Raw genomic sequence first — 23,344 nt, forward strand, 5'->3', positions numbered from 1 at the left:
ACAAAAAAATCATATTAATCCTGATGTCACACAACTAAATATATAAATGGCATTATCTCTGAACCGGAAAAAATTGTTCCCCTCATTAGTAAAAACCTTCTGAGGTTTATTACTGCGTTTGTTTGCAGGTCTGGATGCTGCTGGGTCTGCTTTCAAGTACAAACCTCCAGAGGAGCACAAGCTAAATATTATTTCACCACAAACGCTAAATCTCCATTTTTCAGTAAGTAATCTCTAGAATTAGGAAAATCAAATGAAGAATTGATTAATTATAAAGTAGCAGCATTGCTAAACATTGCTTTGTGTGCTGCCATCTAGTGATTTCATCTTTCCTTCTACCCACCGCAGCAGCCTGGCACGGCCAGCAGTGACCCACCAGTGAGAGGGAGCTTTGTTAAGCAGCAGGGACGTCCCTGTTCTGACCACAGCCTCTGAATTAGACACAAACCTCCACATTAAGATAATATAAAACGCCAAATATAATCAAAAGATTCAAATGTTGAGGAAAATTAAAGATACAACCATAGGCGTCATTTTAACCGGGGACGCCGGGGACATGTCCCCGGCAAAATTTGTGATTGGCAGCTGTGCCCCCCCACCCCCCCCCCACCCCACACACACACACACTTTCAAAAAAGCCTGCCTTTATTGTCCCCAGCAATTTTTAAACCCCACTCAAGTGTATGGTTATTGTCCCCAGCAATTCTGAAAACAAACTGACGCCCTTGGATACAACTAAAATGCATCATCACTTACAGACCTGCTAGGGGCATTTATGATAATCCAACCACCCATTCATTACCCCTCACTAGAGTTGTGGAGAGCTGGTGTCTGTCTCCACCATTCATCAGGGGACAGGTGTGGGACATTCTGAACACGCCACCAGTCCATCACAGGGACAACCTGTCACGCTCATACTTAAGAACAGTTTAGAGTCTCCAGTCAACCGTACATGCACATTTTAGGCCTGTTGGAGGGAACCGGAGAACCTGGAGAAAATCCACACATGTATGAAGAGAACACGCTAGCTCCATAGGCCTCGGTATGCGTCCGTTCTTTCTGCAAGACAACTGTGCTAGCCAATGCTCTACCATCCAATCCTGTAAAGAATGGCAAAGAAAAACATCTGAAGCCTATAAAACCGTGTTTAATAATGCTCTATGGTGAGTTAGTTCACAAATTGATCCATAAGCTTGTAAAATACAAGATCCAGATGTTTTGGGGTGCTTTTGTGTGTTTTATATTTTTTACTCAGAAACAAATTTTCTCCCAACATTTATGCCAATTAAGTATTCCATTTGAAGCAGTACTTGATATTTTTGTTCACTGGGGGGGGGGGGGGGGGGGGGGGAGTTTAGAAGAGTATATTTGGGAGTTTTGTCTTTTGTCTGAACAAACATAATACGTATTTTTCCCCACATTTTTTAATCCAAATTCAAGTTTTAAAAGGTTTTATTTTTGCTCGTCAACTAATGTAAATAATTTACATTATTATATAATTGACTCACACTTTAATAACATCTTAATAAATTAACAAGCTCAATCTATACACATTAATCCCCACTATTAGCCACTTTCAATACCAAACTGATGACTAGTGGCTTCCCGTTTTAAGGGAGCAGCGTGTTTTCTTTTTGCGGGAAGGTGTGGATGATGGGGAGGAAGGAGGAGAGGCGAAGGAGGAGAGTGACTCAGATGAAACAGAACGCTGCCTGGTGGGACTGCTGCTGGGGGAGCCGCGGGGGGACGAATAGGGTGAGAATGCCTGGAGCATTCGGCCGCCTCGCTCCTGGAATGCATGCTGAGGAAAGGAAAGGAAAGAGAACAGTCATTCTTGGCTGGAACATTTTGTCAATCAAAAGGCATTGATTAATGTTTCCCATTAACTGATCTTTGACTCAGTCATGTCGATCAAATTTATAAATCAATATTTTATTTACATCCAAAATTACAACACTTATTGCCCCAAATATATAAAATGCTGCAAAGAGAACATTAACATTCTTAACTGTGTGTCATGTTCTGTGTCCCTCGTGTTCTCCATTCTCTCCACCTTTTGGTTTAGTGTTTCAGTTCTCCTGCCTCATTTAGTGTGTGTGTGTGTGTGTGTGTGTGTGTGTGTGTGTGTGTGTGTGTGTGTGTGTGTGTGTGTGTGTGTGTGTTTCCTTTCCCCACATAGATCATTTCTTTTCTTTTTAGATTGCCCTGTGTCCTTGTTTCTGTTATGTTTTTAGTTTAATTTGGTTATTTCAGTAGCTTTAGTTTTCAGGATTTGTGGCAGCAGGGCAGCTGTCACAGTATGCAAGTCCCTGACAGGATTATATTTGGTTTTTTCCCCCTGCTTATTTCTGCTTCTCCTTAGTTCATTGTTTTCACCTGTGCCCAATTCCCACACACCTGCCCCTTGTCTCCTATCACCCAGCGTCTGTATATATACTCTGCCTGTGTCTCTCTGTGTTGTCGGTCCATTGATGTTGTCAGCGTTGGTTTTGTCCCCCTCTAGTTTCTCAGGTTCTTTTGGATTTTGCTTAACCTCCTTAATAAAAGGATTTTTTTTCTTACAACCTCTCTTGTCTCGAGTTGTTCTGGGTTTCTGAATTTTGGGTCCGACCTCCTCCGACCTAATCGTGACACTGTGAGGGCACTAAAAGAGGTTTGGGGCTTAAAGTAACAGCAGATATTTTTTAAACTTTAAGCTGGAGTTTTAACATTGATCTCAAGGATTGTTGAAATTAGAAACTTGACCAGTTTCATATTTGACATCGCTCTGCAGCCTTTTAAGGACCAAAAACCGCAGTTGATAGTTTTGTGGAGTGGTTAGCCAGTTTGTCGATCATCAATAAAAAGCAGAAGAAGTTTGCTTTTCTTCTGTTGCAATCATGGCTGAGCCTGGAAGTAAAAGTAAGAGCGTAATGAGTTGACACAAAGAGCTAAAACACAGTTACAGGGCGCTAAAGGGGGCTAAATCACAGACTGATGGTGACCTGGCTTTGTTGCTACTGGGCTTGAAAGTAATATTTTTGTCCAACAATGTGGATCTTTTTGCTTCATGGTTTATTGTATTAGTTGGCTCATGTTAGTGTTTGCTCGTTGTTGGCGCTAGCTACAGCAGGGTTTTTACGACAGTTGTAATTCCTCTTTCAACCAGTAGGGCAGAGGAGCAGGAAACTGCTCTGTGTTACTTTAAAGATTTACTTCAAGTTTTTGCAAATGCATCTATCCATGGTGCTTTTAACAGAGGCAAGGCAGGTAAGGTGGTTTTCCCAAAGACACAGTGACAGAATAGGGACAATTTCTATTTGACTCCACATAATATAAAAACACTTCAAAAAATTGTTTGAGGAAATGGTAAATGGCCTGTGTTTGCATAGCGACTTCTTAGGGTTCTGCAACCCCCCAAGGTGCTTCACAACACAATCAGTCATTCACCCATTCACTCACTGGCGGGAATGAGCTACGATGTAGCCACAGCTGCCCTGGGGCGCACTGACAGAGGCAAGGACTGCCAAACACTGGCGCCGACGGTCCCTCCGACCACCACCAAAAGGCACGGTGAGTTAAGTGTCTTGCCCAAGGACACAACAGCAGAATTTTCTGGTTGGAGCCGGGATCGAACTGACCTCCTGAGCTGCTGCTGTCCCGAACCTTTCCCTTTAACCCGGTGTATTCTGTTGTTAAAATAAAATCGAACATACCCAAGCTCCGTCTGGTCCAAACAGCTCCAGGAAGTTGCTGATGAACTCTCGAGACTTCTCCTCCCACTTGAGGATGAGGTCCTGGCTCTTCTCCTCCACCCTGTTGACAAAGTGTTTCGACTTCTCCTCCACTGTTCGGACCGTCTCTTTCATCTTGTTCACCTGGTTTTGGAGCCGATACTTATTCTCCTGTTGGGGAGGGGCAACTTATATGAACAGTTTAATGTACACATTTTTATTTAATACTTCATATTTACTCACTTTAATGAAGCCAACGTTCAGCTCACGAGCGGTGTAGCCTCTCTGCAGGTTGCGGCGAACATAGATGTCGTAGTCCCGGACAATACGGGTGATCAGATCTGATGTGGAGATTCCCTCTGTTCTTTGCGTGGCCACAAACATTCCTAATTTGAATACAGAAAATTGATTCCAGGGAGAGAATGAGCAGAACTGGATATAAATCCTAAGAGTTTGTTTGAACCTCTACCTGCTTCCTTGATGTGCTTATAAACATCCTCTGATCCAGCTGACGTGTACGGGATATCATCGTGGGCCACAAAGTCAATCTGTGAAGAAACAAAAGTATTTCTGGTCTGTTGTTCTCTCTGTATGACGTAAAGAGCTGTGTAACCCATCATGGCGAGACTCTTGACCTTATGCTTGTGGAGGAACTCTGGGGTAAGACTCCAGGGAGCATCGCGCACCACCTCGTCAATATAACGGCAGTGCCGAAGGGCTTCATAACGCTCATCCTCCGTCATCACAGTATATCCTTTAAACTTGTGAGTGAGTTCATCGCTGCAAACTAGTGACACAAAGTGACAAAGACTCATTTTAATGACCAAATATAAATCCAAAGATCCTCTAAAATTATCATTACAGGCAGCTAGCATGCAGGAACAACAGTAACCCTGTTTAGTCCGGGTGTATAATCCTGCCAGCACAACGAGGATTCATGGTGATGTATCCTGGTCTGCCACTGTCGCCTGTTCTGCAGCATGATTTAACTTGGAAATGATTTATTTTGGATTTTAGAAAACACTACCAGTGTTTATCTTGGAGTCTCGTTCACAAGTGAGGTAAAGATGGAGCGGGAGATCGATTGGTGCTGCGTCTGCAGTGATGCGGGCGTTGTACCGGTCTGTTGTGATGAAGAAAGAGATGAGCCGGAAGGTGAAGCTCGCAATTCACCGGCTGATCTACGTTCCTACCCTCACCTGTGGTCATGAGCTCTGGGTAGTGACCAAAAGAACTAGATCGCGGATACAAGCGTCTGAAATTAGTTTCCTCCGCAGGGTTTCTGGGCTCTTCCTTAAAGATAGGATGAGAAGCTCAATCCGCCGAGAGGGGCTTGGAGTAGATCCGCTGCTCCTCCATGTCAAGAGGAGTCAATTGAGGTGGCTCGGGCACATGATAAGGATGCCTCCTGGAGGCCTCCCTGGTGAGGTTTTCCAGGCATGTCCAACTGGGAGGAGACCTAAATCAAGACCCAGGACACGCTAGAGGGATGATGTCTCTCGGCTGGCCAGGGAACGCCTTAAGATTCCCCGGAGGAGCTGGCACGAGTGGCTGGGGAGAGGAAAGTCTGGGCCTCTCTGCTTAGGCTGTTGCTAATAATTGTAATAGATGGATGGCCTTGGGCTTCCCGACAGGGTCGCGGAAGGCGCTTTATAAATAAAGCTTTGATTGGTTGATTGATTGATTGATTGGTTGATGATTGATTGGATGGACTACCAATATTTACTGGTGTGTGTATCATCACTGAAAATCTAATTTAACACATCTAAAGTTTGTGATTAGATGGAAAATTCCACATTTGTCTTGGCCCTGCTGTAGCTAGCCTTTAGCTCATCAGTCCAGACAGAACCAATCCCCAATTTTTAAAACTGAGGAGAACTTTTCTGTTTTACAGGTAAGCCATAACCTTTCCATAACACTCTTTATAAGGTCTGAATTGTCCATTAAAGGTTTGACTTTAGAAGCTCCTGGTTTAGCTGTGAATATTCACGCTCATGTTTAAGTGAGATTCATACTTTACCTCCGACTATCAGGTGTGTGTTGGGGAACACCGTTTTGGCTTGCATTAGAGCTCGAGCATGTCCCGAATGGAAAAGATCAAAGATCCCATCAGCGTAGACTCGCACAGGACGATGAGCTACAAAATAAATAAATAAATAAATAAATATGGTATCACGAAGATGCTACATCCTCGAGACAAACGGGAATTCAGAACAAAAACTCTGTCATATGAGAAATGTCATGATATTGTACTTAATCAGATACATACTGATGCATAAATAACTTTAATTTCTTAAAGAGCAAGTCACCCCCTACCAAATTCTTACTCCACTTCCTGTTTGAAAAATGCAACAAATGCTGCAGCCTAGTAGACCAAGAGGGCGGAGCCGCTGACAAACACACACACAGACTCAAAAGGACATTGTGACATCATAATGTACCATCTAACATCATAGTGTACCTCTTAGCCAATAGCGATGGCAGATTTAAATTCTGTGCTGAGTTTTTACCTGACGACAGTGCAACACTGACAGTTTTAGGCAGAATGTCTAAATTTTAACTAAGATGCACTAAAGTGTTGAATTATTGACTACACGTGTCTACAGCATGATTACACTCGTTTATACAGTTTATCAGCAATTAAAAGTTGATTTGGAGTGGCTTGCTCTTTAAGTAAGCTGTTATAAAAACTGAATCACGCTGAGGGAGGTGTTTGCCTGTTTCTAGCTGTTATGTTGAAATCATTCAAAGTTAATATTTTGGTTTCAGGACATCGGAACTACCAGAACAGGGGCTTCCTTGTTGATTTTCAAGAAACTCCTGAAGACCCTACTCTTCAGAGAGCATCAACTAAATTAGCACCCTCCCTGCACCCATCGCTCACTCCACTGCACACTCCATGTTCACGTCCCTCTTTCATTGTTATTATTATTATTCATTATGCTGCCTCACTGCCAACTAGGATTGACTAAATAGTGTTTGTTGTTAGCCTCAAGGGCAACCTGATGGCTTGGTTGTCACCTGTACGTCTGCTAAATACATAAACATAAACATCACTTAGCAATGACAATAAAAACGTAGAAAATAATAACCTGGGGTTCCCTTCCTTGCTTGAGCAATTGTCAGCTTGTCGAGGGAGATGTCTGACTCACAACCTGTTGGCTTGGCAAAGGGCGCTGGCTCTCGCAGAGCCTGAACACAAACAGATAAGATGGACAAAGACAGCATATAAAATCAGGTTCAGTGTCTTTACCTAAACTCTGAGCATGCACATGATATGCAAATGCCATTATTTATTAGTATGCATGATCACAGTCGCGTACGTCACTCCTGAGGGCAATCGTAACATTTCCAGTTTTGTTGTGTTTAGAGCAGGAGTGGGGAACCCTGGTCCTCGAGGGCCGGTATCCTGCATGTTTTTGCTCCAACATTTCTGATTCAGCGGTTGATTCACCTGTTCAGCAGCTCATCAAGCTCTGCAGGAGCCTGTTAATCACCTGCTGATTGAAGTCAGTTGTGTTGAAGCAGGGTTGAAACTAAAATATGCTGGATAGTGGCCCTCGATGGACCAGGGTTCCCCACCCCTGGTTTAGAGCATGGGAGGAGGAAGGTATTACTGGCAGTTACTTCAAATGTGAACACTGACAAAGCAAAAACTGCGTGCAGGAAGCTTGTCTGAAATGGTGAAGCATTAATAAACTGTCTGAAACAGAATAATACACCATGACATATTTGCACCAGACCCTTTTTATTGTAATCGTAAAAAGAGGTGGTCTGGTATTTAAAAGATAAACATGAACATCATGACAAGGACATGGATGAACAGCTTCATCACTCTGAAGCAACGAGCATCCACCTGGACTTTGTGTTGTGAGCAGAGACGTATATCTGCCGTGTTGTAAGATACACTTTGAACTCTTGTCCTGTCTTTGGTACAAAGTCAATAAGAACGTAATGTTACGCACGTTTCACCTATATGGGAAAAATAATGTTATTTATGCTGCTTAATGTCTTGTGCTGTTTCATTATAACAGGAACGGAGTGAAACACAAACCTTATAAACTCGAATGTATCCGATGAAAGAACTAATACAAACTAGTCCAAAATAAAACTTAGATTTATTATGTAATGTTTTTGTTTGCTGCAAACAAAAATCTAAACATTTATTCAGATAATTGAGATAATTAATAACCAGGAAGCATGCACTTCTGATCCCTGCATCATGATCACCTTCTCAAGTAACCAGAATATAATAAAGATCTGCTCCCAGAAGCTCAGTTCAGGACAAACGTAGGCCTACCGCTCGAGAGCCTCCTCCTGCTCCTCCTCCTCCTCTCCGGTTCTGTTGGTTCTGCCCGTTGCTGTTTCGTCCTCGTCTCCGTCTGGCCATCCTGGATGATCCGTCGACTGTGAGCCCAGCTGCTCCTCTCAGCCAACAGGCTGTTTTCTGAATCTGTGTGGTTAAGTGCTCATCCCATCAGCCTTCCCGACCCTGATGACAGAAAGTGTGTGGGGGCAAAGTTCATGCCACTCGGGTCAATTTACTCAAGGATGTAAAACTCTTTTACGATCAGTAATAAAAGTTTTTTTTTTCTTTTGCATCTAAACTATTAGTTTCCTGTGCAAATGAATGTAATAATAACACATTTTTTGTTCCCAACTACCAAAACGACTTTTATGCAAATAGGCACTTCTTTTACTTCTTACACTGTAGTTTAATATTTCACTCTTTATTCATACCTGTAATCTAATAAAGCCAGAGATTATAGGTGTGACGAATAAAATATTTAACCCGCTAATACTGTTGTGAATTCCCATTGAACCACTTCTGGATTTAAAGGTCTCATTCACTGAGGAACACTTGCTTGTTCTCTTTGAATTGCGATCGGTCGCTCTGAGGTGCGTGGTGAATGTAGAAAGGTTCTTCAGTCTGCATTAGTTGTAGAAAAGGGATGAATGGGGAAATGATCAGGTCAGAGAAAGCCAGTCTCTTCAAAAGGAAAATTAGTATCCACGGCCACGCCCACTTTGCCTTACAACCACCTACAGCCTACAGGAAGGCTGTACTGATTTTTGTGGCCAGGAGGGAGCGGAGCATGTCTCAGCTTACAGAAGCTAACGTCAGGAACTGACAGTGGAAGAGTTGTGTTGCTGTTGAGTAAAGTTTACACCTCTCCATCAGCAACTTTGCATTCACACACACACACACACACACACACTTCTCTGTTGGTGTGTCAGTCTTGTGAATAATTCTCTGCCAGGACGGCAGAGGGTGAAGCACTTTTCTGGGCTATCCTGCCATGACTGCAGGCATGTCATAGTGTGTTTATATTGTGTTTGTGTTTATTTACTTTATGAGACTTTTAGCATCCACTCCTCCATGCAGTCGCCACCTCTAAACTCACATTTCCTGTAATTTGTTCTGCTTCAGTCACAGGTGTATAAACGCTTTTATCGTCTGACTTTTTCTGAGAGTCTTTCATCAGTTTGCTCCGTGTCTCTCGCTACATTAGTTCAGTTTCTGTTTAAGCTTTGAGGGGGAATGGCGGTGATGTTGACAAAGTTAAAGAAGCGAAGACCTGACCAATCACAAGCTTGCAGTCTCTGTTGCTTTCGATGCATATTTAGAAAAGTGGGCTCTGCTCTGTTCGTCCTTGCATGCCTGTTGGAGAGCCTTTGCGATGACGGATAATGGCGTTGCATGTTTCTGCACCAACGCAGACAGAGAAGTATAAACTAGGCTTAAAGTCTAATTTATACTTGTGGAGTCGCGCACACGCTTTGATGGAGATGAAGAGTGTTGCAAAGCAATTCCCACCAGGACTTTGCACCCATGAATAATGGTGATGCGCGTCTCGGAGAAGACGGAGAAGTACAGGCTTTAGACTGGTAATCCAGTGGTTTTCCACCCTCACTTATCTGATAATCTTTTACCCCAAGAAACAGGAACGTGAGAGCATCATTTCCACATAAAAGTGACTCACAGGCATTCATTTATGTGGGCAATCAAATCCCATTTACTGGGAAAAACGGGTGAATACGAGCTTGAAAATGTCCAGATAGAGTATTAGCCTTGATGCAACAGTAAGAGCAGTAGTTTGGTTTCGTCGTCAGTTAAGGAGTGTTTCATGCTCACGCTGCTGGCATGCAGCCATTATAATCGTCATTGTTGTCATTGCGATTAGAAATTGAACAACCTGTTCTACAGAAAGAAGACGTGTGACGGGGATCTGAAAAGAAAACAAGCTATGATAGTTAGTGTTTTGTTGTTAAGATGGTTTTGTTGATGAAGACATTTGTTGAAGGTATCTGAGTTTAGATGAAAGACCGTGGCCACAGTGATGTAAAAACAGAGTTAATTCCTTCTGATAGTTTCTAAAGCTTTGCCATGCCTTTGAGGTTTTATGTCACCTGTTTGGAAACAAGGTTGTTTTTTTTAGCAGAGCTGAAAGATTCCTTCAGGAAAGTCCCTACAGTTGTGGTTTTGGGAGGTTTGATTTACAGTCAAAACAAGAAGTCATTTACAGAAGCGTCTGATTTCCCAGAAAACAGGTCGGACCTCTCTGTAGTTTTTCACCAGTGAACAGAGTGAGGCGGCTGAGGGGTGTGGTTTTCCTTGTGACAGCACGCAAGGCGGGAGCACTCTGTTACTTCTCCTCTCACTTCCTGAAGTAAACACAGAGACGCTCTGGACCTTTGACACACTGAATAATACACAACAGCAGAGGTAAGACTGATACTAGATAACTTTTCTTATCCCCTCAGCCTTCAGAATGAATTCAATCAGATCAAAGTAAACATCTGTAAACCAGTCTGAGAAAGGCCATTGAGGTCAGAGAGTCAGTCCGGCCAGTGCTATTGGTTCTGATTAATCTCTGAGGGTGGAGTCAAAAAACTCAACAGAATTTTGACCTGTGAGAGACCAAACTTAGACCTGCTCTTTAAGCAGGTAGTTATCTTTTTTTACTCAGTCATGACCGTGTTTATCAGGCCAGAGAGTGAGTAGATCAGTAACCATGCAGGCTCCCGCAGAGCAAATAAAACCACAGTTTGTTGTGTTTGTGTGAAAAAACTTTTATTTTAAACCAAACATTGTTTGACTGGTTTACTCTCTCTACAGTTCACTTACTTGTGTCAAACATGTTCCTGTGGCAGTATCTGACTCCATTCCTGCTGACAACACTTTACTTATGCAAAGGTAGGACTCAATAGTGAGCTTTAAGTGTGCGTGCATGATGTTTACACGCAATCCCACAAGCATGGTGACTTGTCACATCAAGTGTATCACAAGTGCAGTTTTACTACAGAAAAACCACAGTCATTTATCCTCTGATGAGGTCATGCACAACTCTCCAGGGGAAGTACTTAAGTACACTGTAACTTTAGTCGAGCAATAAAAGGACTGGTGGTCACAGAGAGGATAAAAGAAGATGGGTACCTTTATTTGTCCCTCAGTGGAGAGATTGCATTGTTTCAACCGCTCAGGGACAGCGGATAGCAGCAGCAGCACACAAGAGACTTAACACGAGAGTAAAAATGTAAATAAGATAGTCAAGATATTTATTGCACACAATGATGATCGTATTTGTAGTGGAATGTTAAAGATGTTTGGGTTCCATATTAGCAGTGACCATTTTAGAGTTTAACAGCGTCAGGAAGGAAAGACCTGCAGTGTCTCTCCTTCACACAGCGAGGATGGATCAGTCTGTCACTGAAGCTGCTCTGCAGAGCAGACAAGGCGTCCTGCAGGGGGTGGGGGTGGGGACTCATGGTCCAGCAAGGATCTGAGTTTTGCCAGCCCCCTCTTGTCCCCCACCTCTCGTACTGAGTCTAAAGGACAGCCCAGGACAGAGCTGGACTTCTTTATCAATCTGTCCAGCTTCTTCATCTCTCTCTCTCTCTCTCTCTCTGTGATGCTGCTGCTGTTCCAACAGACCTCACTGTGTTGTGAGACCGGTCCAGTTTATTGTTCAGGTGAACACCCAGGTATTTGTAGGATTCCACTCTCAATGTCCGTTCCCTGGATGTTCACCAGTGAAGGAACGGCGGGCTGGCATCTTCGAAGATCCACCACCATCTCCTTTGTTTTCCCTGTGTTAGTCAGGAGGTGGTTTTGCTGGCACCAGTCCACAAAGTTCTGCGTCATCATCCTCGGTGATCAGTCAGACAATCGCGGAGTCGTCTGAGAACTTCTGCAGAACACAGTTGTCCGTGTTGTGTTTGAAATCTGCAAAGTGAAGGGAGCCAGGACTGTTCCCTGGGGCACACCCACACTGCAGGTCAGACACACCTGCCGCAAGAGAATAATAATAGTCAAGTTTTTATACCTGTGAAATGATGTTACTAAACATGTCAGCTGTGTATCAACAAATGACTGTGTGTGTGTGTATATATATATATGTATATATGTATAAAAGATGTACAAACCCCCGTGACATCACCCATAGGTTTCTGAAGAGGGTAAAATGGTAAATGGTCTGTATTTGATATAGCGCCTTCTAGATTCCTGGAACCCCCAAGACGCATTACAACAAAATCAGTCATTCACCCATTCACACACACATTCACACGCTGGTGGGGATGAATTACAGTGTAGCCACAGCTGCCCTGGGGCGCGCTGACAGAGGTGAAGCTGCAGAGCCAGATGCTGACCACCACCAGCAGGCAATGGGTGTTAAGTGTCTTGCACTGGGGCTGCTCCGGCGGCGGTCTCCCTGCAGTATCCTTCTGGGGGAAACCTCTGGATCTCTGGGCTTTGGACCCCAACACTCATTATTGAACTCTCCTGTGGAGAAACCTTGCATACACAAGCATGTGTACGCACAAAGGTGCTCACATGGTGCTCTCACAAGTCTAGACTTGGGCATTTTTGACACACAACCTAAGGCTGTGGTTGGCACTAAATGCACTATGAATAATTATCATGTGTTTTTCAGCGAAAATTGTTATTGTTGTATGTCCTCATGTAGTTAGCTCTGTGATATTTTTGTTCTGTTGTATTTTTGTGTGTCCCCTTCTGTTTTCTCTCCATTTCTGCAGGTCTAAAAGCAGATTCTTGTACATCCTGTGTTGTTTATTTTTGTGAACCCTCCCTCCCCCCCCCTCCCCACACACACACACACACACACACTTCTTCCTTTCCTCTTCCCCTTTTCTCTTTCATTTCTGTCTCCGTGTCTGTTGGGAATTAAAACACCCTAAAGCATTTCTAATAAAGTTCTGACATCAGATGGGGCATAGCTGAATCTACCGGACAGGACACAGGCAAAAGCAACAAAAAAAATTGCTTTTATTGACCCATTAGCATCCATTAATTTTCTTTCTTTGTTCTGGGGAAAAATTAGCCGACCAGAAGAGTAGGAAACTTAAGGCTCCCTATACAGCTCATCACAGAAACCTAAAATAAGTCACTGATGTTTAGAGACTGTGCAACTTTTTTTTAACCTGATTTCATTTCTCTTTTTATTTGCAGCACACCTTGTTGGGAGATGTGATAAATTCACAGATCTGAATTTGGCTCATGCATTCCTTGGCACTAGCGTCAGAGTCAGGTTGTTGCTGTACACCAGGCATAACCACACCTGTGGCACTCTTATTTCTCACACCAATCTAACCCAGCATCCCCAGTTCAACTTGTCTCACACCACCACCTTCATCATCCACGGGTACCGGCCCACAGGATCTCCTCCCACATGGCTGCTGGACATCACAGAGAGACTGCTGGTCAGGGAAGACATGAACGTTGTGTTGGTGGACTGGAACCGAGGAGCTGCCACCCTCAACTATCTCAAAGCTGTGGAGAACACACGCAAAGTAGCAGACAACATCACAGCTTTCATTCAAAAGATGCAGGTATGAGGCACCCCCAAAATGCTACTGTTCCTGTTTAATCTTTGCCTGGGATCTGAAGATAACAATAATTCCCTTCAGGATGGTGGTGCTTCTCTGAGTTCAGTTCACCTGATTGGAGTCAGCCTTGGAGCTCATATATCAGGCTTTGTGGGAGCTACTTTTAATGGCTCTATTGGAAGAATCACAGGTAAGCAAAAACAAAAAAATCATATTAATCCTGATGTCACACAACTAAATATATCTAAATGGTATCATCTCTGAACCAGAAACAAACCTTTAAACATTTTCTTAATTGACATAATTGAAAGCGTTTTCTTTCTTTCTTTCTTTTTTTTTTTTTTTTTTTTTTTTTTTTTTACTAAACTAGATAAAGAAGTTTCATGCTGCCGGACATGCTGCTATTTCCTCCTTCAATCTGCTATTGCGTTCACCTGATTAGTAAAAACTTTGTTGAGGTTTACTGTGTTTGTTTGCAGGTCTGGATGCTGCTGGGCCTGAGTTCTCGTACAAACCTCTAGAAGAGCGCCTGGACCCAACAGATGCCCAGTTTGTTGATGTTTTGCACACAGACATAGACGGTCAGTGCAATAGATATCACTAGATAATACTTATTTATATTAAAGGTGCAGTGTGAGGTGGTTTTCTGGAGCATTTTTGACCATATGGCTCAAAATGCTTTTCACAAGTTAGGAGATCACTGTGTTGTTATAAATTAAGTGATTTTAATAACCTCTGTAGTTATAAGTAACTAGAACATAACCCATATATCAAACTGCCCATGATTGTCTCTTCCCCTTCTTTGCAAACCTCTCTATGTGCACAAATTGTGTGTTCTCAGCTCAGAACATTTGAGCTGAGAACACGCAACCAGCAACCAGCTTGCTCCGATAGCTTTTTTGGGCGCTCACATTGGACTCTTAAAGGGATACTAAGCAGATTTCCTTGCTTTTAGCCCCTTCAAGTGTCTGTTTGTAGGGGCAAAACTATCTCCTCGCTGTGCGTTCATCTTTTTAACACCTTAAATCACCAGCAGAAACATCTCCCAGCATTCCTAAGTGTCTACAGGAGTGATTCATCACTAAATTAAACAAATCAGCTGGGTTCATGATCTAAAACATGCAGGAAACGTGCTGGAAGCAGGCTGCAGCGGCAGGTACATCAGCTCAATTTTTTTTTAAGTCTGACTTATACTTCTCAGTGAGCTCCACGATGTCCCTTTGGCTGACTGGTTAGCGCGCGTAACTCTCACCCGGGTGTCTGGGATCCAATCCCACCTGGGCCCTTGTTTCTCCACCCTGCTCCAAATCCAGTCCCTGATAGTGTATTTATTAATGTGTTTATATATTTCAGACTTTGTAACACGGACAAAATTGTTCTTCATTCTCCTCCACCTCTTTATGCGGTCGCCACCTCTAAACCCACGTTTTCGTCCACGTTTGCTCTGTATTTTGTTCTCTTTCACTCACAGGTGAATAAATGTTAACATTTTCAGATTGCTATCTTCAATCTGTTCAGGGTCTGCCGCTAAATATTTGTTTACTGTTACATGAAGGTGAGGCGAGTGGTTGAGGTGAGGATCCAAATGCAGGTGAAAGACAGGCAGGCTGATAAGAACGTTGAAAAGTCTTTAATGAGAAACAGACGGACAATGAAACGATGAACCGACAAGACTCGGAGGGTTTAAATACATGAGGAGCTGGGACCTTGAGTGATTGGGAGACGAGATGCAGGTGGGGGTGATTAACATGGACACAGGACTGAACAGAAACTGGGGAGACAAGACAGATTGTGACATTTACTTTTTAATGGAGCTACAGTGGTGTTGATGTTGATTGTACAGGAAGCAGCGTCCTGACCAATCACAAGCTTGCGGTCTCCGTCACTTTCGACGGATGTTTAAAATTTTGGTCATGTCTCCCTCACCCTCTGTGAGCCCTTGCGCCGACACATACTGGCATTGCGTGTCTCCGCACCGATGCAGACAGACAAGTATATATCAGGCTTAAGTCCCAGCGGACCAGAACAGCAACTGTGAAGTTGCAAGTGGAATATTCTACTCACAAGGGGCGATAGGGGCTGGGTGGCCTTTCATTAACCCTGTAAAGAGTCATTTCAGCACATACTGGCTCAAGAAAAGGATTTAAATTTTAGAAAAAGTTGCATATTGTCTCTTTAAGTCTAAATATTAGAGATGTTCAATTAGCTTTTTTCCTGATATCAGATTTACCAATTTAGTCTAATTTCCACCACCAGTATAAACCAATACCAAAATGTACATGCCACCCCCTCTAAAAAAACTTGAAACTAAATAATTTTAGGTAGCTCACATCACACATCACCAATCAAACATACTTAAACTTTATCTGTTCAAATATGACTTTTTTTTTTATTTAGGCCAGTTGTGCCAAACAAAAATACCTCTAAAACTATACAGATCTGTCATATGTAGACATTTTGAGAGGGAGGAGAAGAAGCTGAAGAGTTTGATGTATATAATGTGCATGGTATGTTAAAGTGGCATCGTTAATAGAGTAAAATCTTATATTGGTCATTTCTAAATTACATGTTGGGGCTGATAATATCAAGCATCACAAAAATTACGGGTCACATTTCTGTTTTCTTTATGAGCAGTGTCGTATTTAAAGCACTGCGTTACATCCAAATTTGAATCATGAAGACTCTCAGATTGTCTTATATGTGTGTGTGTGTGTGTGTGTGTGTGTGTGTGTGTGTGTGTGTGTGTGTGTGTGTGTGTGTGTGTGTGTGTGTGTGTGTGTGTGTGTGTGTGTGTGTCTAGCACTGGGCTACAAGGAACCTTTGGGTCACATTGACTTCTATGCTAATGGTGGCAAAGACCAGCCTGGCTGTCCTAAGACCATCTTCTCTGGTACGTCCATAAGATTAATGAATGTGTTTTACTCTAAAAAGTGGCTGAAATGTTTAAAAATAACATTTAAATTTTTGACGCTTCAAACAGGAGGAGAATATTTTAAATGTGACCACCAGAGATCCGTGATACTTTTCATTGACACCATTACTGGAATAAACTCTGCACGGGCTTACCCTTGTTCGTCCTACAACGACTTCCTGGATGGAAAATGTTTAAACTGTGACAGCTTTGGTGATGCTGGATGTCCTCTTTTTGGTTGGTGTTTTTATTTCTAGAATTTGGTTTTATTTTAAAAAGGTGTTAGAATATTTATGCATGTTCTCCTTCATTTAACAGTAAAGTGATGCAGTTATTTTCTTCTCTTTAGGGTATGATGTCATACAGTGGAAAGACATCCTGTTGAAACAGAAACAAGCTAAATATTATTTCACCACAAATGATAAATCTCCATTTTTCAGTAAGTAGTCTCTAGAATTAGGAAAAGCAAATAAAACATTATGTATAAAATGGAAATATTTGCTAAAGTATACTTTGTGTTTATAACATGTTCACAAAAGAAACAAGTTCAACTTCTTGCTGCTTATTTTCAAAAGCCCGCTTCACGCATTGGGAACTATCACCAGAACAATGACAACTCCCTGTTATTTCGCCATATCCGTCTATAGGTATCTCTCGCATTTTATTCAACTGTTTCAACTCATATCTTACAAATAGAACTCAATGTATTCAGTTGAACACATTTACCTTCCCTCCTTCTCATGTGTTATCTGGGGTTCCTCAAGGTTCTGTCCTCGGCCCCCAACTATTTATAATTTATCTGCTACCTCTGGGTTCAGTCTTTCATAAATATAACATTAATTTTCATTGTTACGCTGATGATATCAAGTTATATATGTCAACTGCTCCAACTACAATGCTTCTACCATCTTCACTCACTGGATACTTATGGGCTTGACACACGGGAGGCGACATCGCCTCTCCTCCATTCATTTTCAATGAGACATGCGCGACAAAGCGATAATCGCGGGTTTCTCTCCTACTAAGCGAAACGCGAAAAACGTGCGTGTGAAAGTTTGCACTCGTGCATGTGTCGTGCACGGACGACCCAGCGACGCGATCCCAGAAAGTTGAAACATTTTCAACTTTTCATCGCTGTCGCTCGGGCGAGGACCAATCAACGGAGGTTTCATTCACTGACCAATGAGCGGACAGGATGCTCTGCACATCTCCGAGCAAACATGGAGGAGAAGTTGATTATTATTATGTTTTATGGTAAAATCAGAAGTAAGATTTCACATAACTCTAGCAGCACCTTGTGAAACATATCTACCACTTTTTAACTCTGAACCGCTTAAATAACCTTAATTCCCTCCAACCTGACACAGCCAAACAAAACAACGGAAGTTTCGATTTCGCCATGGAACAGAATGCGTAGACAGCTTTGCCGCTGGCCGCTGCCGCGGATCGCCTCCCATGTGACAGGTAATAAAAGCGACAGTGACAAATTTCACTGATCGCGGTCGTTTGTCGCCTCCCGTGTGTCGAGCCCATTAGACATAGATTGAGATTCTTGAAGCTGAACTCTGATAAAACTGAAATGCTTCTCTTGGGCACAAAATCAGCACTAGAGAAAGCCACAAAGTTCTCATTAGCAACAGAAAACACTACTTTTACCTGCTTAGACCAGATTAAGAGCCTTTGTGTAATTCTGGACAGCACTCCATCCTACCATTCTCATTTCAGTTCTACCGCATACATCCAGCTCTGTCTAATCACTCCACCGCTATTTTAGTAAAGAGTCTGGTCACTTCTCACCTACATTATTGTAACTCACTGCTCTTTGGTTTGCAACATAAGTCTCTATGTAATCTTGGTCCAAAACTCTGCTTCTCATGTAATCAATCTCATTCATTGGCTGCTGATAAAATTCAGGGTTGATTACAAGGCCATTCATAACCTTGCCCCCTCATATCCCTCGCAGCTGTGACAAGTATCTACACCCTACCTGGCCTCCATTAACCTGCACAGTCCCCCTGCTGGTCTTGTCACCATGGGAAGTTGAGCATTCAGCAGATCTGCCCCCTCCCTTTGGAATTCATTACCAGCTGAATTCAGAAATGCCACTACCCTTCACCATATAGGCTAAACTCAAAACTCTCCGTGACTGTAATTTACGCATTTTATCTTGGGTTTGCATTCACTAGTTTTTTTCACTGTAATTCATTTCCTCTGGTGTGCTTGTTTTGAATGTTTTATTTCCCCCAACTGTACAGTAGGGGTTGTATCAACTAGTCGACTAGTCAGCAGTGACTTTTTATGACTTTCATCGACTAGTCGCTGTCACGTGATAATGACCGACAAGATGCAGTCCTCGGAAAAGACAACAGGTGACGAGCCCCTGTGCATCGGGAGGCGATGCGCTGTGCCAGAGCGTCGGTATCTGACGCCCGCAGTAAAACGGACATTTGACCGAATTGTGACCTTTACCCTCTTACAATTTAACCTTCCCCTCACCCCCATCCTAACCTTAACCAGCTTGCACATGCAAAGCTCTGATCGTTGACGCGCTCCAGACATCTGCTCCTGTAACACATTACACAGTAACATTATCAAATTAGGTGTCGCCACCTCAAAAACAAATTTAACACGCGATCGTTCATGTCGGCTCATTTCCTTTTATGTTTTCTGTCTTATTTGTGCCTGATAAGTTTTGCTGCTGCGGAGCGGAGTACATCACCTGTTTTGTCCTCCGGTGGTGACGCACCTCACCGGTGCGGCCGGCGCACACTCTGCTGTTTTTGCGGTCGGTAGATCTTTTAGAACTGCAGGTCAAAGGTAACTCAGAAGGTGAATATATATGAAGCCAGGTAGCAGTTTTTCTTTAGGATTGAGAGGAGATGCAGGAGGATAATAAACAGAGACAGGACAGAAAAATAGTCAAATAAAAACAAGTTAGTTTTTGTACCTGGTGGTTGCAACAAACAGACACCATTGAAGGTAATCAGAAGTGAGGAACAGAAAATGAAATAGTTATTTTAATGTTTAGAGCAGCAGATACTCTGAGAGGCTGCAGGTGCATCAGTGAGTTTGCAGTCGCTGCGCGGGGGGGGGGGGGGGGGGGCTGAAGCAGGGGAACAGTAAAGATGCAGAAACTACCGTTGTTAGAAGAGATGTTTGAAAATGTGAGCGCAATTTTAATTGTCAAAGACTCCAGCGAACCAACCAACCCCCCCACCCCTACGTTGGGAAAAAAAACGCTTGGTCACCCATCGTCAGTTTTAGCCTCTTCAGGTGTATGACGTCATCAACGACTAGTCAAAGTCGACAAGATTTTCATTACTTGACGGTCGACTTAAAAAAAATGAAGTCATGCAGCCCCTACTGTACAGTGACCTTGACATTTTAGAAAGTCATTAAAAAAAGTTTATTGCTAGAAAGCAGTCACAATGCACTTTTTCTTAAAGAATGAATGGCATTTAGTGTGTATAGCAAATAATCATTTTGTTATTTGAATTGTTTTTATCTTTTTTCCATCCTTCTCAGAATCAAACTACTTGGTGGATGTGATGATCTGGAGCAGGTCTTCACGTTGGGGATACCTGACCGTTAAACTGAACAATGGCACTAAAGAAGCAGTCGCAGTCATTGATCAGTAAGTCTTCCTTTAATTTAAATGTAAATAATTTCATCTTAACCTCCAGTGTGATTTTGTTTGTGAAAACAGCAAAGATGTCGAATTCAGGAAGCACACTGAGACCAAACTGTTTGCTCAGTTTGACAAAGACATAGAGTCTGTGAAGGAGGTCTCCCTCACGTTTTCCACTGGGAAATTGCTCAAACACATGCAGAAGCTCCGAGTCCTCAAAATCCGTGTCACTAACCTGGAACACAAGGAGAAGTATGCAACACAGACTTGTTTATATAATTTATTAGATTTGGTTTTACCCGGTCGCACCTGTTGATTCATATTGTCTTTTAGGCCTCTTTGTCGGTACGACTTTATTCTTGAAAAGAATCATGAAGTCACCTTCAAGCTTCTTCTGTGTGAAGAATCGTTGTTCTGAGACTGAACCAGAACCGTCACATGACAAGAAGAGCAGCAACATGCAGCAGCTGGTCGGCCACATTTTTAGACTGTTATCTGATGTTGAAATGTGATATTTTCCTCATATTGTACATTTGCTTTTAGGAGATGATAATTTTTGTATGTTTTTTAAGAATAAATGTTTTCAAAAAGAGTTTACTTGCATCTTGTATAAAAAAGACAATTAAAGAAACTAAATAATTTGTTATAATTCACTTAAAAAAACAAAAAATATGTTTTTTTTAAACAACAAAAGTGGGTTGTCTTAGTCTAGGCCATCTAAAAAACATGAATTTACCTTAACTTTTCAGGTTAAATGATGGCGAAAGATGGACAATGTCAAATTAATTAAAAACCTCATCTTATTAGAGCTGAAAAGCACATAAAAAAGTTTATTCCTGCCTCTTTCACTTATTGCTTCTGCGACACAACTGAATTATAATTTTTTTAAAAAGCATGTAACAATCACAAATGTTCTCGTCTCACGACAACAATTTTACTTTTATTTAATCAGGAAATAAGACTCCTGAGATTTAAAATCTCTTATATCAGGTTTAGACAAACAACAGATCAAAACAACAAGTGCACACTCTTACAGAATTAATTTAGACAGAGATTTTTTTTACAAATGGAAACTGATCTTTGAGTCCCTATAGAGCATATGCAACTTTGTTGGGGCTCACAATGTCCTGGGAGCCCTGATAAATGTGCACATACAACCCTGTAATAAGCCCAGCCAACTGGGCCAGGTGTGTGCTGGGTGGGGGGGGGTGAGGTCTGGCAAAGTAAGTGCATGGTGGGTTTTGGAGCTAGGGTTTGCAGTCGCTAATGGAAAAAGACAAATACCATACATTGTGGATCTTCTTGGCATTCATTCGTAGTCTGGATATTTCCATACATCTTGGAAGGTGAGTGGTGATCCAGCACTCTTCTTTGTTGTTTTTCCATCAAATATGAAGTAGCTCAGGCTAGCATTAGCCCTAGCTCGGGTTAGTGTTAGCCCTAGCTCGGGTTAGCATTGTGTTGCTGATGCTGAAGCGGGTTGGGACCATCGACATTAATATATGGACATTTAAAACAACATGGATTTTGTAATTTTTCGATAAATTTTGGCAGTTTTCTTATTATCTTTAGTGATACATTTCAAGGATTTAAAGTACTGTATGAAGGAGTTCAGAATAAGGAAAAAATAGGTATTGTATTCTTCCCTTTGCATGTATGACTAAAATATTTACACAAAATAATTATGAGGTTGACAGTATCAGAAGTATCAGAGTCCAGATCGTCCACATAGTAGAGAACATCTTTGGCAGTGAAAGGATGTTGGACATTTTTAATGAGATCCAACCATGAATGTCAGACAATAAGACCTTAATAGCTTGACAACAGTAAAACAAATGTTCTATCGTTTCTACTTCTGATGAACAAAAAATACAAAGGTCAGATTCAAATTTGAATCTTTTATATAAGAAATCTCCAGTAGAGTATATACCAGATATGATCTTAAAGTGGGTTTCTTTTACCTTAGTGGAAACTTAATGTAGGTGGAAAAGGATTTCTTACTAAACGTAACTTCCAAGCCTTGTCTAGTTTTAACGTTAAAGTTATAATATATCTTCTGTTTATCGTGTAGTAAAAAGTTATCAATTCTTAGTTAGGCCAATCGAGTTTGGATTTTAGAATATTGCAGGGTGTTTTGCATAAGTTTTAGGAAAGGTGGATCGCTTTACAAACTTTTTTATATTCTTTGTAAGAAACAGCAATCTCGTACTTTGTTTTAAAATCCTCATATGGCAACATCATTCCGTTCATATGTAATAAATCATGAATAAAGCATATTCCAGTGTCATACCAGTCAGATTTGAATAATGACTTCTTGTTGACTTTTATGACCCTATTGTTCCATTTTGCTGAGTTGTGAGGTGAGAATTTATGGGTAAAAAGCAACTTTCCAAAGTCCAAAGCCTGGTTGTAGAAGTTTGATTTTAGAAATATCGAAGTCACATTTAAGCACAAATTCTAATCCACCGACCCTGTTGAAAATTTTTATTTGGAATATGATTCTGCATAGATTGTGGATAGGAGATGCACTCTTTGAGCCATTTGGTTCTAAATGTAGCAATAATGGATTCAAAGTTTAACTCTTTCAAACCGCCATTTTCATAATCTTTTACCAATAGTGATTTGCGTATAAAATTAGTTTTATTTTTCCAAATAAACTTGAATATAATTTAGTTAGTTAATTTGGTTATTTCTGGGGGAACAAAGGTTGAATAGCATGGATAGATGTGTCTTGAGATGCCTTCTGGTTTTAACAACAGTAGTGCATTTACTATTTGTCCAGATTGTGGGTTTTTTTTTTTTTTTTTTGTATTTCAGATACTTTTTAGCACAGACAAATTTGTCCCTCATTTTCCTCCAGCTCTTCATGAGCTCACCACCTCTAAACCCACGTTTCCTGTCATTTCCATCAACGAATAAAATGGTTATATGGTACGAAGCCAACTGGACATCATTTAATTCATTTTCAGCAGCATTACGATGCAGGGGGCAGCAGTAGCTCAACAGGTTCAGCGGGTTGTCCAGTAATCGGAAGGTTGTGCTGTTGTGTCCTTGGGCAAGACACTTAACCCACCTTGCCTGCTGGTGGTGGTCGGAGGGACCTGCCAGCGTGCCCCATGGCAGCTGTGGCTACATCGTAGCTCATCACCATCAGTGTGTGAATGTGTGTGTGAATGGATGAATGATACACTGTAGTGTAAGGCGCTTTGGAGTCCTTACTCTGAGAGGCGCTATACATATATG

General features: G+C 41.9%; 2 protein-coding genes across 2 annotated transcripts; one reads left to right on the forward strand and one right to left on the reverse strand.

Moving 5' to 3' along the window:
• Window positions 1-1,127: 1,127 nt before the first annotated feature.
• On the reverse strand, window positions 1,128-8,233 carry LOC107386410 (choline-phosphate cytidylyltransferase B). The gene is made up of 8 exons (XM_015960779.3): window positions 8,014-8,233; window positions 6,806-6,905; window positions 5,734-5,850; window positions 4,349-4,500; window positions 4,183-4,261; window positions 3,957-4,099; window positions 3,696-3,884; window positions 1,128-1,801 (listed from the first exon to the last, which is right to left on the reverse strand). The coding sequence occupies exons 1-8, from the start codon at window positions 8,101-8,103 to the stop codon at window positions 1,595-1,597; spliced, it is 1,077 nt and encodes a 358-aa protein (XP_015816265.1). The 5' UTR covers window positions 8,104-8,233; the 3' UTR covers window positions 1,128-1,594.
• Window positions 8,234-10,303: 2,070 nt separating this feature from the next.
• lipia (lipase, member Ia) lies at window positions 10,304-20,693 on the forward strand. The gene is made up of 11 exons (XM_015960780.3): window positions 10,304-10,440; window positions 10,834-10,911; window positions 13,186-13,565; window positions 13,644-13,752; window positions 14,042-14,143; window positions 16,363-16,452; window positions 16,543-16,710; window positions 16,823-16,912; window positions 19,999-20,107; window positions 20,180-20,353; window positions 20,435-20,693. The coding sequence occupies exons 2-11, from the start codon at window positions 10,854-10,856 to the stop codon at window positions 20,517-20,519; spliced, it is 1,365 nt and encodes a 454-aa protein (XP_015816266.1). The 5' UTR covers window positions 10,304-10,440; window positions 10,834-10,853; the 3' UTR covers window positions 20,520-20,693.
• Window positions 20,694-23,344: the final 2,651 nt, after the last annotated feature.

The sequence above is a fragment of the Nothobranchius furzeri genome, chromosome 10 (assembly GCF_043380555.1).
Source record: "Nothobranchius furzeri strain GRZ-AD chromosome 10, NfurGRZ-RIMD1, whole genome shotgun sequence".
NCBI lineage: Eukaryota > Metazoa > Chordata > Actinopteri > Cyprinodontiformes > Nothobranchiidae > Nothobranchius > Nothobranchius furzeri.

What these genes read in the sequence shown, in the direction of transcription:
- lipia (XM_015960780.3), top strand. Translation starts at nt 10,854, where the DNA reads ATGTTCCTGTGGCAGTATCTGACTCCATTCCTGCTGACAACACTTTAC. An exon ending in AACACTTTACTTATGCAAAG is followed by an intron (nt 10,912 to 13,185) that starts GTAGGACTCAAT and finishes TTTTATTTGCAG; the next exon opens with CACACCTTGTTGGGAGATGT. An exon ending in CTCTATTGGAAGAATCACAG is followed by an intron (nt 13,753 to 14,041) that starts GTAAGCAAAAAC and finishes GTTTGTTTGCAG; the next exon opens with GTCTGGATGCTGCTGGGCCT.
- LOC107386410 (XM_015960779.3), bottom strand. Translation starts at nt 8,103, where the DNA reads ATGGCCAGACGGAGACGAGGACGAAACAGCAACGGGCAGAACCAACAG. An exon ending in AGTTCCTCCACAAGCATAAG is followed by an intron (nt 4,262 to 4,348) that starts GTCAAGAGTCTC and finishes GTTTCTTCACAG; the next exon opens with ATTGACTTTGTGGCCCACGA. An exon ending in TAAGCACATCAAGGAAGCAG is followed by an intron (nt 4,100 to 4,182) that starts GTAGAGGTTCAA and finishes TATTCAAATTAG; the next exon opens with GAATGTTTGTGGCCACGCAA.